The sequence below is a fragment of the Myxocyprinus asiaticus genome, chromosome 28 (assembly GCF_019703515.2).
Source record: "Myxocyprinus asiaticus isolate MX2 ecotype Aquarium Trade chromosome 28, UBuf_Myxa_2, whole genome shotgun sequence".
Lineage (NCBI taxonomy): Eukaryota > Metazoa > Chordata > Actinopteri > Cypriniformes > Catostomidae > Myxocyprinus > Myxocyprinus asiaticus.
The window spans coordinates 43,383,151-43,398,349 of record NC_059371.1 but is presented as its reverse complement, the minus strand read 5'-3'; the positions used below and the strand labels follow the sequence as shown (position 1 = coordinate 43,398,349).

Genomic DNA, 15,199 nt, shown 5'->3' with positions numbered 1-15,199 from the left:
CTCGGTGACCTATATGAGAGTGGAGTGTTGAGATCTTTTGAAAATATGGTTCAACATTTTAGGATTCCTAGATCTCAGTTCTTTAGATATTTACAGCTGCGCCACCTGCTCTGTACTATTTTTGGGAGTAGCATACACCCCCCCTAAAGCGGCAGATACTTTGGAAGTGGTGATTACTGCTTTTGGAAAAGGTCATGAGGTATCAGTGTATTACTCCCTGCTAATTCAGAGTCTGAGGGATGGCGCTTTAACTTCTATCAAAAGATTATGGGAGAAAGATTTAAACTTGGTATTGGAGGAGTGAGTGTAGGCTAGAATTTTAAAAAATGTCAAGTCTTCATCTAGAGATGCAAGGGTGTGCCTTATGCAGTTCAAGATTTTACATAAATTCTATTGGACCCCCTCTAGATTGTATAGGCTTGGTCTTAAAGACACACCCCACTGCTGGTGATGTCAATTGGAAGATGGAGACACAACCCATGTCTTTTTGTCGTGTGTTAAGATCCAAGAGTTTTGGTTGAAGGTTCAGAGTTTTATGTGATGTATTGGGCACTCAAATTTCATTTTGCCCCAGACTCTGTGTTTTGGGCAATGGGGCGGTCATAGATGTGGAGAATAGGCATATAAAGAGTTGGGTCATAACCAGCATCATGATCACCAGAAAAATAGTTTTAAGGGAATGAAAGTTGTCTGGAGCACCCCCATTTCAGGAGTGGTGCTCGGAGATGGGGAGGGTGGCGGCTTTTAGGAAGGGTCATCTAGAAGACTGGGGAATTTGGACTTTTTTGTGGGGAAATGGGACAAATATCTGGCGTTTTTGGAGGGCTCTCGGGGAGGTGCAGTGGAGAGAGAGAGGTGTAGTGGTTAATGTGTGTGATTTTATTACTTTTGTGTGTGTGTGTGTGTGTGTCATTAATCATGTGTGACCACTGGGGTGTAGTTGGGGGCCGGGGTGGGGTTGGGGATTGGGGGTGGGGGTATTAGTGGGGTTTAGTATTGATTCTGTTTGTATATGTTTTGCTGTTCTTTGTTTAATATATGAATCAATAAAAAAAAGTGAATCACCAAAAACAGAATGCGAATGAGAAAGTGAAAGTGGAAATTGACTGAGCAGGGAGAAGAATTTATAATAAAAAAGGACTTAAATATTAATCTGTTTTTCACCCACACCTATCAAATCTTTTTACTTTTATGCTGCACTTATGTGGATTTTGGAGCTTCAAATTTTTGGTACCCATTCACTTGCATTGTATGGACCTACAGAGCTGAAATATTCTTCTTAAAATCTTTGTGTTCAGCAGATGAAAAAGTCATACACATGAGAGAATTCTCATTTTTGGGTGAACTAAACCTTTAAATATGTAGCACATAAGAGATTCTAAATCATAGAAACAATAATGTCCTTGGAAATAGAAGAACTTTCATTTCATTTTACTGCATAATGCTTTAAAACTGTTTAAAGTATATAATGTATTTTAAAGTTAGACAACAGGACTGATTAATCAGATGTTGGTATTTTAAACACTCCAGTCCAGCAGATGTCGGAAATTCACCAGCAGTTGTTTTAAAAACCGCCAGAAAACACAAGAAGTAGAAAGAACTCCGACACCCCAAATCATTAAAACAGAATAAGAAGACACCCAAAATAGTGCACTATATAGTGAATAGGGGACGAATTCAGACACTACTACAGTTTGAGCTCTCAGTTCGGTACGTGTTCAATGTGTTTTACATCATTTGTGAGATTTATATTTATTTTTCTGTTCATTTTGTACATTTGTCTCTCTGATCCTTCTCTGTTTCTTAATGACTGTAAAATAAGCTTATGTACGCATGTCGCATTGTTTTGTGTCGGAAGCTTAAAATATTCAGTTTCAGGAGAAACAAAAAGAAACAAACTAGTTTTGGTTTCCTGAAGTTTGTGTAAATACTTTTGGGATTACTGGTCATATACAAGAGGTGAACAAAACAACTAAAACACTTCAGAACAGGTTTATTTACACTTTCTGTCTGTGGCTAAACTCATGTTTATATTTTAGTCCAGTTTGAAGACGTGTTGGTAAAGTTCATTCTTGACAAACTTTTACTAATGTCCTAAAAACGTCGCTTAAACGTCCCATAAAAGACATTATAGCAGCATGGTCTCCTGATCTTCAGATAACTTATACCAGTTGTTGTTGTCATAATTATATTATTTTTATAGAGACAGTCAATATGCCTTTTGGATATAAATATATGTTATAAATATACATTATATTACCAGGGTTATTCTGTTGAAGTTAAAATTTCTTTTTGTAGTGATTTTTTTCATTTGGATGAATTCAAAAGACTCGAGTCACAAGCTAGTGACATACAGAGAAACATCATCTGGAGTTAAAGAGCACCTATTATGGCTTTTAAACGTGCCTAATTTTGTTTTAAAGGTCTCATACAATAGATTTACATGCATCCAAGTTCAAAAAACACTTTTAACTTTAATATGCTCATAATTTAAATTGCAGCATTACCTTTTCTTTTTTTTCCCCCCAGTGTCAAAAACGACTCGTTTAATGATCAGTTCTAAAGGATTCATTCTAAACTCCTCCTTTCAGTGAGCCTACTCTGCTCTGATTGGCCAGATTTCCCAGTCTGTTGCGATTGGTCTACCGCTTAGCGTAGTGTTTGAGGGCGGGTCAAAGCTGTTCGCGAGCAGCCAGTGAAGACCTGAGGGGGTTTTTTGTTACCAAATTATGTAGGTTAGTACAGGAAGTAAGTCTGGAATTACTAACCACTCGTTTCAGGTGTTCAGAACTGGTTCTTTCTTTTGGGAGTCAATAACTCCATTTGTCATGCACTTTGATTTTTGAAACTTTGCAGACTTTTTTACATTCACAAACAGCTATATAACACACTACATGAAAGGTAATATTTGAAAAACCATAATAGGTGCTCTTTAATTCACTCTACTGAAAAACAACCAAGCTAAATATAACATTTATTGTAATAATAGGTTTGTCTGGTGTTTGATATACACTTGAAGTCAGAAGTTTACGTACACCTTAGCCAAATCAAATTTTAACTCAGTTTTTCACAATTTAATCAACATTTAATTGTAGAAAACATTCCCTGTCTTAGGTCAGTTAGGATCACTATTTTAAGAATGTGAAATGTTGGGGGGCCTGGGTAGCTCAGCGAGTATTGAAGCTGACCACCACCTCTTGAGTCGCAAGTTCGAATCCAGGGTGTGTAAGTGACTCCAGCCAGGTCTCCTAAGCAACCAAATTGGCCCGGTTGCTAGGGAGGGTAGAGTCACATGGGTTAACCTCCTTGAGGTTGTGATTAGTGGTTCTCGCTCTCAATGGGGCGTGTGGGAAGTTGTGTGTGGATCGTGGAGAGTAGCATGAGCCTCCACATGCGGAGTCTCTGCTGTGTCATGCACAACGAGCCACGTGATAAAATGCATGGATTGACGGTCTCAGAAACAGAGGCAACTGAGTCTTGTCCTCCGCTACCCGGATTGAGGTGAGTAACCATGCTACCACAAGGACCTACTAAGTAGTGAGAATTGGGCATTCTAAATTGGGAGGAAAAGGGGATAAAAAAAAAAGAATGCGAAATGTCAGAATAATAGTAGACAGAATAATTTATTTCAGCTTTTATTTCTTTCATCACATTCCCAGTGGGTCAGAAGTTTACATACACTTCGTTAGTATGTGGTAGCATTGCCTTTAAATTGTTTAACTTGGGTCAAACATTCTGGGTAGCCTTTCACAAGCTTCTCACAATAAGTTGTTGGAATTTTGGCCCATTCCTCCAAACAGAACTGGTGTAACTGAGTCAGGTTTGTAGGCATCCTTGCTCGCGTACGCTTTTTCAGTTCTGCCCATAAATGTTCTATCGGATTGAGGTCAGGGCTTTGTGATGGCCACTCCAATACCTTGACTTTGTTGTCCTTAAGCCATTTTGCCACAACTTTTGAGGTATGCTTGGGGTCATTGTCCATTTGGAAGACCCATTTACAACCAAGCTTTAACTTCATGGCTGATGTCTTGAGACATGCACTTCTTTGGTTTTGCTGTGAGCCCCGCTTGTTGCAGCGACCTCAGAACCGCCCTCAGATGCTGCATGTGCCGCTGCCAATCATTATTGTAAATAATGATATCATCCAAATAAGCAGTGGCATACGCAGCATGCGGTCTGAGGATTCAGGCCATAAGACGTTGAAACGTAGCCGGGGCCCCAAACAAACCGAACGGATCGCACAAATTGGTGTAATCCAAACGGTGTGAAGGCCGTTTTCTCACGGGACATCGCCGTTAAGGGGATCTGCCAATATCCCTTTGTCAACATCGAATAAAAGCGAGCTGAGCCCAACAGATCGAGCAGTTTGTCAATAAGTTTGACCTTTCTATAATCCACACAGAACTGGACCGAGCAATCGCACCATATTGAGTATGGCCTTTAATTCTTCCCGTACTACTTGTTTCTTGTTTTCGGGAAAGCGGTAGGTACGACTACGTACTACTAATCCTGGGATTGTCTCGATGTGGTGTTTTATGAGATTAGTGGGGCCTGGGAGAGACGAGACATCAGAGAAATTATTTTGCAACCTGGCAACCTCCGTACGTTGTGACGGCGAGAGGTGGTCTCCGCCAGGTACTGGGGTGAACTGATTGGCTTTTAGACTCCCCTCCGGGCCAAGCTCCTCCCTCTCCGGAACTACCATCACCAAGGATACGGGGACCACCTCTCTCCATGGTTTTAGTAGGTTGAGGTGGTACATTTCACAAGCCCCGCCCCTATCTGTACGCACTACCTCATAATCGACTTCCCAAACTTGCTATGTGACCTCAAAGGGCCCTTGCCACTTTGCAAGTAATTTAGAGCTCGATGTGGGCAGTAATACAAGTACTTTATCTCCCGGTGCAAATTCCCGTAGCCGAGCTCCACTGTTATACAGCCAGGACTGACGTTCTTGTGCCTGTAGCAAATTCTTCTGTGATAGATGCCCCAGTGTGTGCAGTTTTGCTCTCAGGTCAAGAACGTATTGAATTTCAATTTTGCTTTGCGAAGGTCCCTCCTCCCAACTTTCCTTCATGACGTCTAACACGCCACAGGGCTTACGCCTATATAACAATTAAAACGGAGAAAACCCTGTGGAGGCTTGCGGGACCTCTCGTACTGCAAATAACAGGTTCGAGCCACCTATCCCTATTCCGAGCATCTTCGTGCACGAACTTACGAATCATATTTTTTAAAGTCTTATTAAATCTTTTGACCAAGCCATCTGTTTGTGTATGGTACACGCTTGTCTGAATCGATTTAATACTTAATAATTCATACAGCTCACATAGTGTACGTGACATGAAAGTAGTGCCCTGAACAGCGAAGATTTCTTTCGGAATCTCCACTCAGGAGATTATTCTAAAGAGTACCTCTGCAACACTACGTGCTAAGATGTTGCGACAAGGCACTGCAGGGTATCGCATAGCGTAGTCCTCCAGAACCAACACAAAGCGATGCCCACGTGCTGACCATTCTAATGGCCCGACGAGGTCCATCCCAACTCTGTCAAAGGGAACCTCGATCAACGGAAGAGGGCGCAATGGTGCTTTTGGAGTGGCTGGCGGATTCACCAGCTGACATTCGTGGCATGTCGCACACCACCGGCTAACATCCCCGTGAATGCCTGGCAAATAGAAACGGGCCATGAGGCGGTTTAGTGTTTTCCCCTGTCCCAAATGACCCTCCATCGGACTATGATGAGCCGCCTGGAACATTTCCCGATGGCTCCTTGGTGTTAACAACTGGGTTGTATCTTCTTTTGTCTGAACGTCCTGCATCACTTTATAATTGAGAAATATGGATATGTGAGTGCAATGCACGACTGAAGGCGTTGACCCGTCCAGGAATTCCATGATATTCTGACCTTCTGCTCCCTCAGGAATTCCAACAATTCTGACGTTATTCCACCAGTTACGATTCTCCATATCTTCCAACTTTTCCCAAATGTGCTCCAAGTCCGCCTTGGTCGCTAGCGGATTAGCAGCTAATTCCCTCTCCGATGACACCAGATAATCGATCCGTTTCTCGACATCCGCCACTCTTATAACCATCTCAGTGAATTTTGTCTCCATGGCAGTGATCGATTGACGTATTACAGCAAGCTCCTCCAAGTCAGCAAAGACCTTCGTCAGTATTGCCGACACGATCATCAATTGTTGCCAAATTTCGCTCACCTGGCAAATCGGCTCCGGGGCTCACGGCCTGCTGCTCAGGGGCTTCAGCTTGAGCACGTATGTGTCTTTTAATGTCTCCAGAGCCTGAGGATTTTCAATTCTTTGACATATTGTCTTCCTAGAACAGTTAAGAATCAGGGTGTATCGAATCTCACTGGTTTATGACACAAAAAGTATTAAAACTAGCAAAGTGCACAGAGCTTGCTGTTGACATGTCCGAACCTCGCATGGCGCCACGTGACCCCCAAGTGCCGGCTTTCTTAAGAGACAGTACTTTTTTTAGCGCTTGTTAAACAAATGAATGTAAACTCAAAGCATAATATTTGCAAATAATAAAAATTATTGCATACAGTGACAGCTCATCATTATATGCAATTTCATTACATCATGTTAATTGATTTTATATATATATATATATATATATATATATATATATATATATATATATATTAGTTGAATACATTAGTAGAACACTTAGAATATAGTCTGCATGTGCAGCGTGCTTCAATGAATGAGCGCTGCTCTGTTGTTGACTCACTCATAGCAGCACGTGCACGCTGGACTCGTGGAGTGCTACTGTTTAAGCGCAGGTCGGAGTTCTTCCTGGAATGTTCCTCCAAAAAAAAAGCCATAGGATTTTAAAGTTAAGAAATGATGACTGAAATGTTATATACTGTATAATAGTATAATAATATAATAGTTTAATATAATTATTATTATTGTTCTTATTCAATTATAATAATATTTAAATTTACTGTGTAATGTGATTTTCTATCACAACAAAAGTGAACACAAAAGAGATCCACTAAAGAATCCATTCCACATTCAAGGTCCACATACAATGTAGAAATAAAAATGTGTCTATAAAACTGGCTTCATGTTCACTAAAGATTTTTACTGGAATTACTTTTCATTTTGCTGCTGCATTATCCAGTAGTAGTTAACTAAAAATGGTTTTCTTATAGCCGGTGGTCCGCGTTGCTGATCGGAACGTGCACAGTACGCGTCACGCAAATTTCAGCCCCAGCACAGTCCTTGCGACACAGATTTTCTTGATACGAGCATCGCCAACACGTGTGCCCGCTGTTGTATGTACTAAAAGAGTATCACAAAGTATTTGTAGTGGGCATGCGTCGAAAGCGTTCGTATTTGCTTACGGTAGAAGAGTATATTTTAAAATGCAGTGCATTCGACCTGGCGCGATTCGATCAGGAATGCAGAAGTACATCTGGAACTTAAGGACATATTAGCTGGCTAGTGGCTACCTAGCCCTGCTGTCATGTAAACCAGTAATGAGACTAGATAGCTGCCAGCTAACTAGTTATCTGGCTAAAACAATATTGTTGTTCATAAAACAGCACTGATAAAGCAGTATAGTCGTCAACTGAACACAACAGCAACTCCAACATCAACACCATTGCTCTTTGTGTTATTTAGTTAAAAGTTTTTTCATGATCCATAGCGCTGTCACGTCTGCTAATTTTTTTTTTTAACACAGGCAAGAAAGTCTGTCAGTGGACATAATGGCTACAGCAATTAAGTCATGTACGGGTTACGTAGCTGACACGTGATAAGCAATGTCGGAAACTTAACCCTCATGCACTGTTCGGTCATTTTTGTCCAAAATCGGTTTAGTTTTTTTCAATAAAACTGGTTTCCTTTATCTGATGGGTACAACACTTAGTGACTTTTCATCCATTTGTTATCTGAACACACAAAGAAATTAGAGCTGATTCGATCATGTGGAAGAAAACAAAAGTTACACTTGTTCTGTTCCCGGTCAAAAGTGACCACCATTTTTAAGTAGGATTTTATGAAAATCATCAAAAAAATATAAAACACATTGTTGCCAGGTAATTTGTAAAAGTGACACGAGTTAACCAGAGAGGACACCAGCAGTATTTTTCTTTATATAAATCTGCAGAAAAGCATGCATGTTATGGATTAAATTGTGAAATGAACATAAACTGTACCATCTGCAACGGTACCTACAATTTGCTCCAAGGTAAATTAAAGCTAATAACTGAACGTTAATTCTTTAATGTATTGATTCAAGTCATAGTTAAATGGGTAGTAAATAAACAGTTCACAGCATCAAAATGAGTGTGTTATGAGACGTTATAAACAGTTCTGTTCACTTAAGCTGATGTTATTAGATGTGTAAGCGCTATTAAATGTTTTAAGTTTTTCTATTTTCAAGTGACTGTAATCGTTTGCCTTGATTCTGATTAACAGTCTCCACAGTTTTCAATCAAATTACTGTGTAATTTAACAATTTATTTTACAAAAAACTTAAGATAAATATACATTACAATGTCACTCTTCATTCCAGCTTACGTAAAAATATTATCCATTCCGTTAATGAGAATATTTTGCCAAAATCTGCATTATTCACGGCAATCTTCCATTCATTCCAGTGGGTTCTGCAGAGCTTGTAAGAGCAAGCAACCATAAACAAGGGTGGGCAGAGCATAGTAAAGGGTCATTTGGTGAGACCATAACACATCTACAGTGCTGAACACACACACACACACATGAATCTTGTTTCCATCAGGGATAAATTAGGTTATTACTTGTATGTGGCATTATTGCAAATACTGAGAAAAAATAACCTCAAACAAAATGCTAAAGTTTGACAGAAGTAGTCTTTGATAATGTTTAAATATATATCTAAATGCAGAACTTGTGACAAAATCTAGAAATCTATGACCAGGGATGAATAATTACCTCTCTGCAGCCATCTAGTGTCAAACGTCCGCTAAAGATGACGAAGTAGTGGTGAAAAGAGATCACACCACTTATGTAGGATTAAATCCTAAACGGAGTATACTTGAACCTTAAATTAAAAGGTAGCTTAACCTGTGAAGTTTATGTTTTATTCTCAAGTGCCGTTGTGGCCTGAGAAACTAATCGACCAAACAGGAAAATGGACTGGCTGAAATTGGTATTTTAAAAAAGTCAAATATCAGCCAATATTGGTCAACCACTATACATGACTATAATCATTACATTTAGTTATTAATCAGAATTGATGGTATAAATATTTACCTTTTGCCCAGAAAAAATTATAATAATACATTACATTTATATGGCACTTTACATTGCAAGGCAATCTCAAAGCAATTTTCAGTAAGCTGAGAAGCTTTTCTTTTTTTTTTTTTTACAGGGGGTAGGGAAAGCTTTTTCTAAGAGAGGTTTTTAAATCTCTCTTAAAGACCTCCACAGTGTCTTGGTTGCGAAGATGGGGAGGCAGAGAATTCCAAGTAGGCGGACCATACACTGAGAAAGCTCGATCACCCATGGTACAAAGTCTAGTTCGGGGAACATGAAGGGCTGAGTTTTGGGTGGTCCTTAACAAACGAGCTGAGGTCTTGACTGCTTTAAATTCATTCAAATACTAAGGGTCAAAGTCATGTAAGGCTTTGAACACAATCAAGAGCAGCTTATAGTCCACTCTGGCTTAATGTAATGATTTTAGAATTAGAGGCATATGTGAGGATCTTTTCGTTCTAGTTAGAACTCTGGCAATGATATTTTGAATCATTTGTAGCTTGTTGAGGTCTTTCTTGGGCAGGCCGCACAAGATAGTGTCGCAGTAATCCAAACGAGAGAACACAAATGCATGAATGAGCTTCTCTGCATCACCCAGACTAAGAGATGGTCTAAGACAAAATAAGCCGTTTTGCACACCATTTTTATATGATCGGTGAACGTCATGCAGTTATCAAGCTTAACACCCAAGTTATTTAATACAGTTGAAAGAGGAATGATTTGGCCAACAATTTCAGGGAACAGAGGGCCTGCAGCAGTAATATGTTGGGGGTTGCCAATTAACATGGCCTCAGTTTTTGAGCTGTTCAGCAACAGAAACATTTTCAACATCCAGACTTGAATCTCCTCAATGCAGCTATTTAGCTTTGCTACTGGTACTGGTAATGGATTTTAGATATAACTGGATATCATCCACATAACAGTGGAAATTAATGCCATTTTTGGGGAGGATTTCACCAAGTAGGAGCATGTAAATCATGAATAGAGTGAGACCCAGAACAGATCCCCGAGGAACACCACAGGAGATTACAGATGTTCTTGATCTGCTCTAACAAATTAGTGCAGGATGTTTTGTTCTGCCATTATATTATGGTTAATTTTATTCTTTTCACATTTGTCCCTATTGAGTTGATTTTTGTCAATTTACTATGTTCTTTGTAGAACTGATGGAAGTGAAAGAGGAAAGTCAAGAGCTGATTGATTTGGAGGAGAAACTTCAGTGTCAGAAACATCATGATTTCACAACTGGAGAAGAATCTTCGAGTTGCTCACCAAAAAATCCTCAAAGAAGAGCAACCAAAAATTCTTTAACCTGCTCTCAGTTTGAAAAATGTTTAACGTATAAACACAATCTTAATAAGCAGACAAGTATTCAAACAGGAGAAAAACCTTTCACATGCCATCAGTGTGGAAAGAGTTTCACAAGTAAATATTATCTTCGAGTACATGAAATTGTTCATACTGGAGAAATGGCTTTCATCTGTCATCAGTGTGGAAAGGGTTTCACACAAAAAGGACATTTTATTGAACACATGAGAGTTCATACTGGAGAGAAGCCTTACATGTGCCATCAGTGTGGAAAGAGTTTTGCATCTCCAACTTCTTTCAAGAATCATCTCCGCCGTCACTCTGGAGAAAGGCCATTTGAATGTGATCATTGTGGTAAAACGTTTGTTTTGAGTTCAGACCTAAACCAACATCTGAAACGGTACACAAATGAGAAGCCTTACAAATGTTATTTTTGTGGAAAGGGTTTTGCACGCCTGTGCTTTTTGAATGCGCACCAGAAAATACATGCCGGCTTGAGGCCTCATAAGTGCTTTGAATGTGGAAAAACATTTACAGCAGTTTCCAACATGGAAAAGCACCAAAGAATTCATACTGGAGAAAAACCATACAAGTGCACACACTGTGGAAAGAGTTTCACTCGGTCAGACAGCTTGAAAACACATGAGAGAATCCATACTGGAGAAAAACCATACAAGTGCTCACACTGTGGAAAGAGTTTCAATGTGTCACAAAGCTTGAAAACACATGAGAAAGTCCATACTGGAGAAAAACCATACAAGTGCTCACACTGTGGAAAGAGTTTCACTATTTTAAAAAATCTGAAAACACACAAGAGAATTCATACTGGAGAGAAACCTTACAAGTGCTCACATTGTGGAAAGAGTTTCACTTGGTCACAAAGCTTGAAAACACATGAGAGAAACCATACTGGAAAAAAACCATACAAGTGCTCACACTGTGGAAAGAGTTTCACTGTGTCACAAAGCTTGAAAACACATGAGAGAATCCATACTGGAGAAAAACCATACAAGTGCTCACACTGTGGAAAGAGTTTCACTGTGTCACAAAGCTTGAAAACACATGAGAGAATCCATACTGGAGAAAAACCATTCAAGTGCTCACACTGTGGAAAGAGTTTTGCTATTTTAAAAAGCCTGAAAACACACAAAAGAATTCATACTGGAGAGAAGCCTTACAAGTGCTCACACTGTGGAAAGAGTTTCACTTGGTCACAAAGCTTGAAAACACATGAGAGAAACCATACTGGAGAAAAACCATACAAGTGCTCACACTGTGGAAAGTGTTTCACTGTGTCACAAAGCTTGAAAACACATGAGAGAATCCATACTGGAGAGAAACCATACAAGTGCTCACACTGTGGAAAGAGTTTCACTTGGTCACAAAGCTTGAAAACACATGAGAGGATTCATACTGGAGAAAAAACATACACATGCTCACACTGTGGAAAGAGTTTCGCTATTTTAAAAAGCCTGAAAACACACAAGAGAATTCATGCTGGAGAAAAATCATACAAGTACTCACACTGTGGAAAGAGTTTCACTCTGACAAAAAAACTGAAAACACACAAGAGAATTCATACTGGAGAAAAACCATACAAGTGCTCACACTGTGGAAAGAGTTACGCTCGGTCACAATGTCTGAAAACACATGAGAAAAACCATACCACTGCTCTTCATGTTTCCACAGAGCAGATCATGTAGTTACTCACATGAAATGTTGTAATCACAGAGAGAAGTTTTGCTTAAAACCTAAGAACAAAACTGCTAAAAGCAAGTTTACTAAGGAAATCTTAAAGGGATAATTCACCCAAAAATGAAAGTTCTCTCATGATTTACTCACCCTCCTGACATCACAGATATGTATGACTTTCTTCTGCAGCACACAAATTAAGATTTTTAGAAGAATATTTCAGCTGTATAGGTCCATACAATGTAAGTGAATGGGTGCCAGAATTTTAAGCTCCAAAATTCACAAAAGGGCAACATAAAAGTAATCCATATAACTCTAGTGGTTAAATCCACATCTTCAGAAGTGATATGAGCTGTGTTCTGAATACGTGATTATCTGATCTGCTTGATCAGATCATGGTGATCTCATGTTAAAGGGTTAGTTCATCCAAAAATTCTCTCATCATTTACACATCCTTGTGATATCCCAGATGTGTATGACTTTCTTTCTTCAGCAGAACACAACTGAAGAAAAATAGAACAATGTCTCAGCTCAGTAGACATTAAACACTGGAGTAGAAAGGATGACGTTTATGCTGCCTGTCTCTGATTCAGTCATTGTTTATTCACCCCTGTGTTGTATATAACCCCATATGACTTTCTTTTTCCTAAAACAAAGGGAGAAATTATGAAAATTTTGGGCTCAGTAATGTTATACAATGGCAGTTTATGGTGACCACCTCTAAAACTTCAAAAGGTAGTATAATTCATAAGTCTAATCAATGATTCCATGAGACTCATGATTGTTATGAAAGCATACAATGAGATTTGGTTAGAAACAAACCAAAATCGAATGTATTATTTAGTGAAAATGTTGACCGACCGTTGCTCTCCTCTGTGTTTTCCTGAGACTACACGAGACCAGCAGTTCACGCAGACCAAGCCATGAGGTCAAAGGAACTGCCTGCAGAGCTCAGAGACAGGATTATGGTGAGGCACAGATCTGGGGAAGGCTACGAAAAATTTTCGGCTCATTGAATGTTCCCAAGAGCACAGTGACGTCCATAATTCTTAAATGGAAGAAGTTTGGAACAACTAGGACTCTTAGAGCTGGCTGCACGACCAAACTGAGCAATCGGGGGAGAAGGTGACCAAAAACCCGATGGTCAATCTGGTTGAGCTCCAGAGATCATGTGTGGAGATGGGAGAAACTTTCAGAAGGACAACCATCACTGTAAAACTCCACTGATCTGGGCTTTATGGCAGAGTGGCCAGACAGAAGCCTCTCCTCAGCACAAGACACAAGAAAGCCTGCTTGGAATTTGCAAAAAAGCACCTAAAGGACTCTCAGACTGTGAGATTCTCTGGTCTGATGAAATGAAGATTAAACTGTTTGGCCTCAATTCTAAGCGTCATGTCTGGAAGAAACCAGGCACTGCTCATCACTTGCACAATACCATCCCAGTGGTGAAGCATGGTGGTGTTAGCATCATGCCGTGGGGGCGTTTTCAGCGGCAGGGCTGGTCAGGGTTGAAAGACAGCTGAAAGCAAAAAAATAGAGAGATACCCTTAATGAAAACCTGGTCTAGAGCACTCAGGACCTCAGACTGGGCCAAAGGTTTTCCTTCCAACAGGACAATGACCCTAAGCACACAGCCAAGACAATGCAAGAGTGGCTTAGGGACAACTATGTGAATGTCCTTGAGTGGCCAAGCCAGAGCCCAGACTTGAACCCAATCGAATATCTCTGGAGAGACCTGAAAATGGCTGTCCACCGACGGTCCCCATCCAACCTGACAGAGCTTGAGAGGATCTGTAGAGAAGAATGGCAGAAAATCCCCAAATCCAGGTGTGCAAAGCTTATCGCTTCATACCCAAAATGATTTGAGGATCTAATAGCAGCCAAAGGTGCTTCAACTGAGTACTGAGTAAAGGGTCTGAATACTTATGTGATAATTCTGTTCTTTCCTTTTAATAAATTTGCAAAGTTATCAAAAATCTGTTTTTTGCTTTGTCATTATGGGGTATGGAGTGTAGATTGATGTAAAAAAAAATAATAATATTAATTTAAAGCATTTTAGCATAAGGCTGCAAAATGTGAAAAAAATCAAGGGGTATGAATATTTGAGTGCACCTAAAAACATGATACTAAAAACAACACAACACAGCTGCACACAAACCAGAGAACTGAACTTTCTAAACATAGTCGAAGTTCTGTAGTCGAAGAATAGATGCATTTCTATGCCTAGCCTTATTTGTTTGAAACAGAGTACCAAGTACTCTGTACTTGTGAACAGAGTTTGAAACTCAGTTTTTGATCAAACTGAGAAATATAGAGGAGGCATGCATGTCTGTTACCTCTTCTCCATTCTGAACTAGTGTGTGAAAAAACTCCCCCTGAAGAGAGCGAGACTTCAGCGAAAATATTCAGTAAGTGTAACATTCATGGCCAAAATCGAGTTTTTGCACTTTGCTAGTTTTAATACCTTTTATGACATAAACCGGTGAGATTTGATACACTGTGTTCCATAACTGTTCTAGGAGGACAATATGTCAAAGAATTCAAAATCCTCGGGCTCTGGAGACATTAAAAGACACTTATGTGCCCTAGCTGACACACCTGCGCTGGCCGCAGGTGAGTTGATTTGGTCGGAGAGATGTGGGAAATGCGGCGAGAGATGCTGAACATGTCGGCAATGCTGACGAAGGTCATTGCTGACTTGGGAGGATCTTGCTGTGATATGTCGATCGATCACTGCCATGGTGGTGAAATTTACTGATGTGGTCATGAGAGTGGGGGATGTCGAGAAACGGGTTGATTATCTGCTAATCCGCTAGAGACCAAGGTGGATTTGGAGCGTGTCTGGGAGAAGTTGGAGGACATGGAAAACCGTAGCCGGTGGAATAACATCCGTATCGTGGGAGTCCCGGAGGGAGTGGAGAGACAGGATA

The 15,199-nt window shown here is 40.0% G+C and overlaps 2 protein-coding genes across 2 annotated transcripts in view; one reads left to right on the top strand and one right to left on the bottom strand.

The window, feature by feature from the left end:
- Positions 1-15,199, bottom strand: part of LOC127418577 (zinc finger protein 721-like) — a 620,351-nt gene that overhangs the window by 161,620 nt on the left and 443,532 nt on the right. The window lies entirely within an intron of this gene.
- The window catches only part of LOC127419355 (zinc finger protein 721-like), a 30,817-nt gene continuing 17,194 nt past the window's right edge, over positions 1,577-15,199 (top strand). The window contains exons 1-2 of the mRNA XM_051660713.1: positions 1,577-1,710; positions 10,431-12,276. Of these exons, the coding sequence (XP_051516673.1) occupies positions 10,436-12,276 (1,841 nt within the window). The 5' untranslated portion in view covers positions 1,577-1,710; positions 10,431-10,435. The remainder of the gene's footprint in view (positions 1,711-10,430; positions 12,277-15,199) is intronic.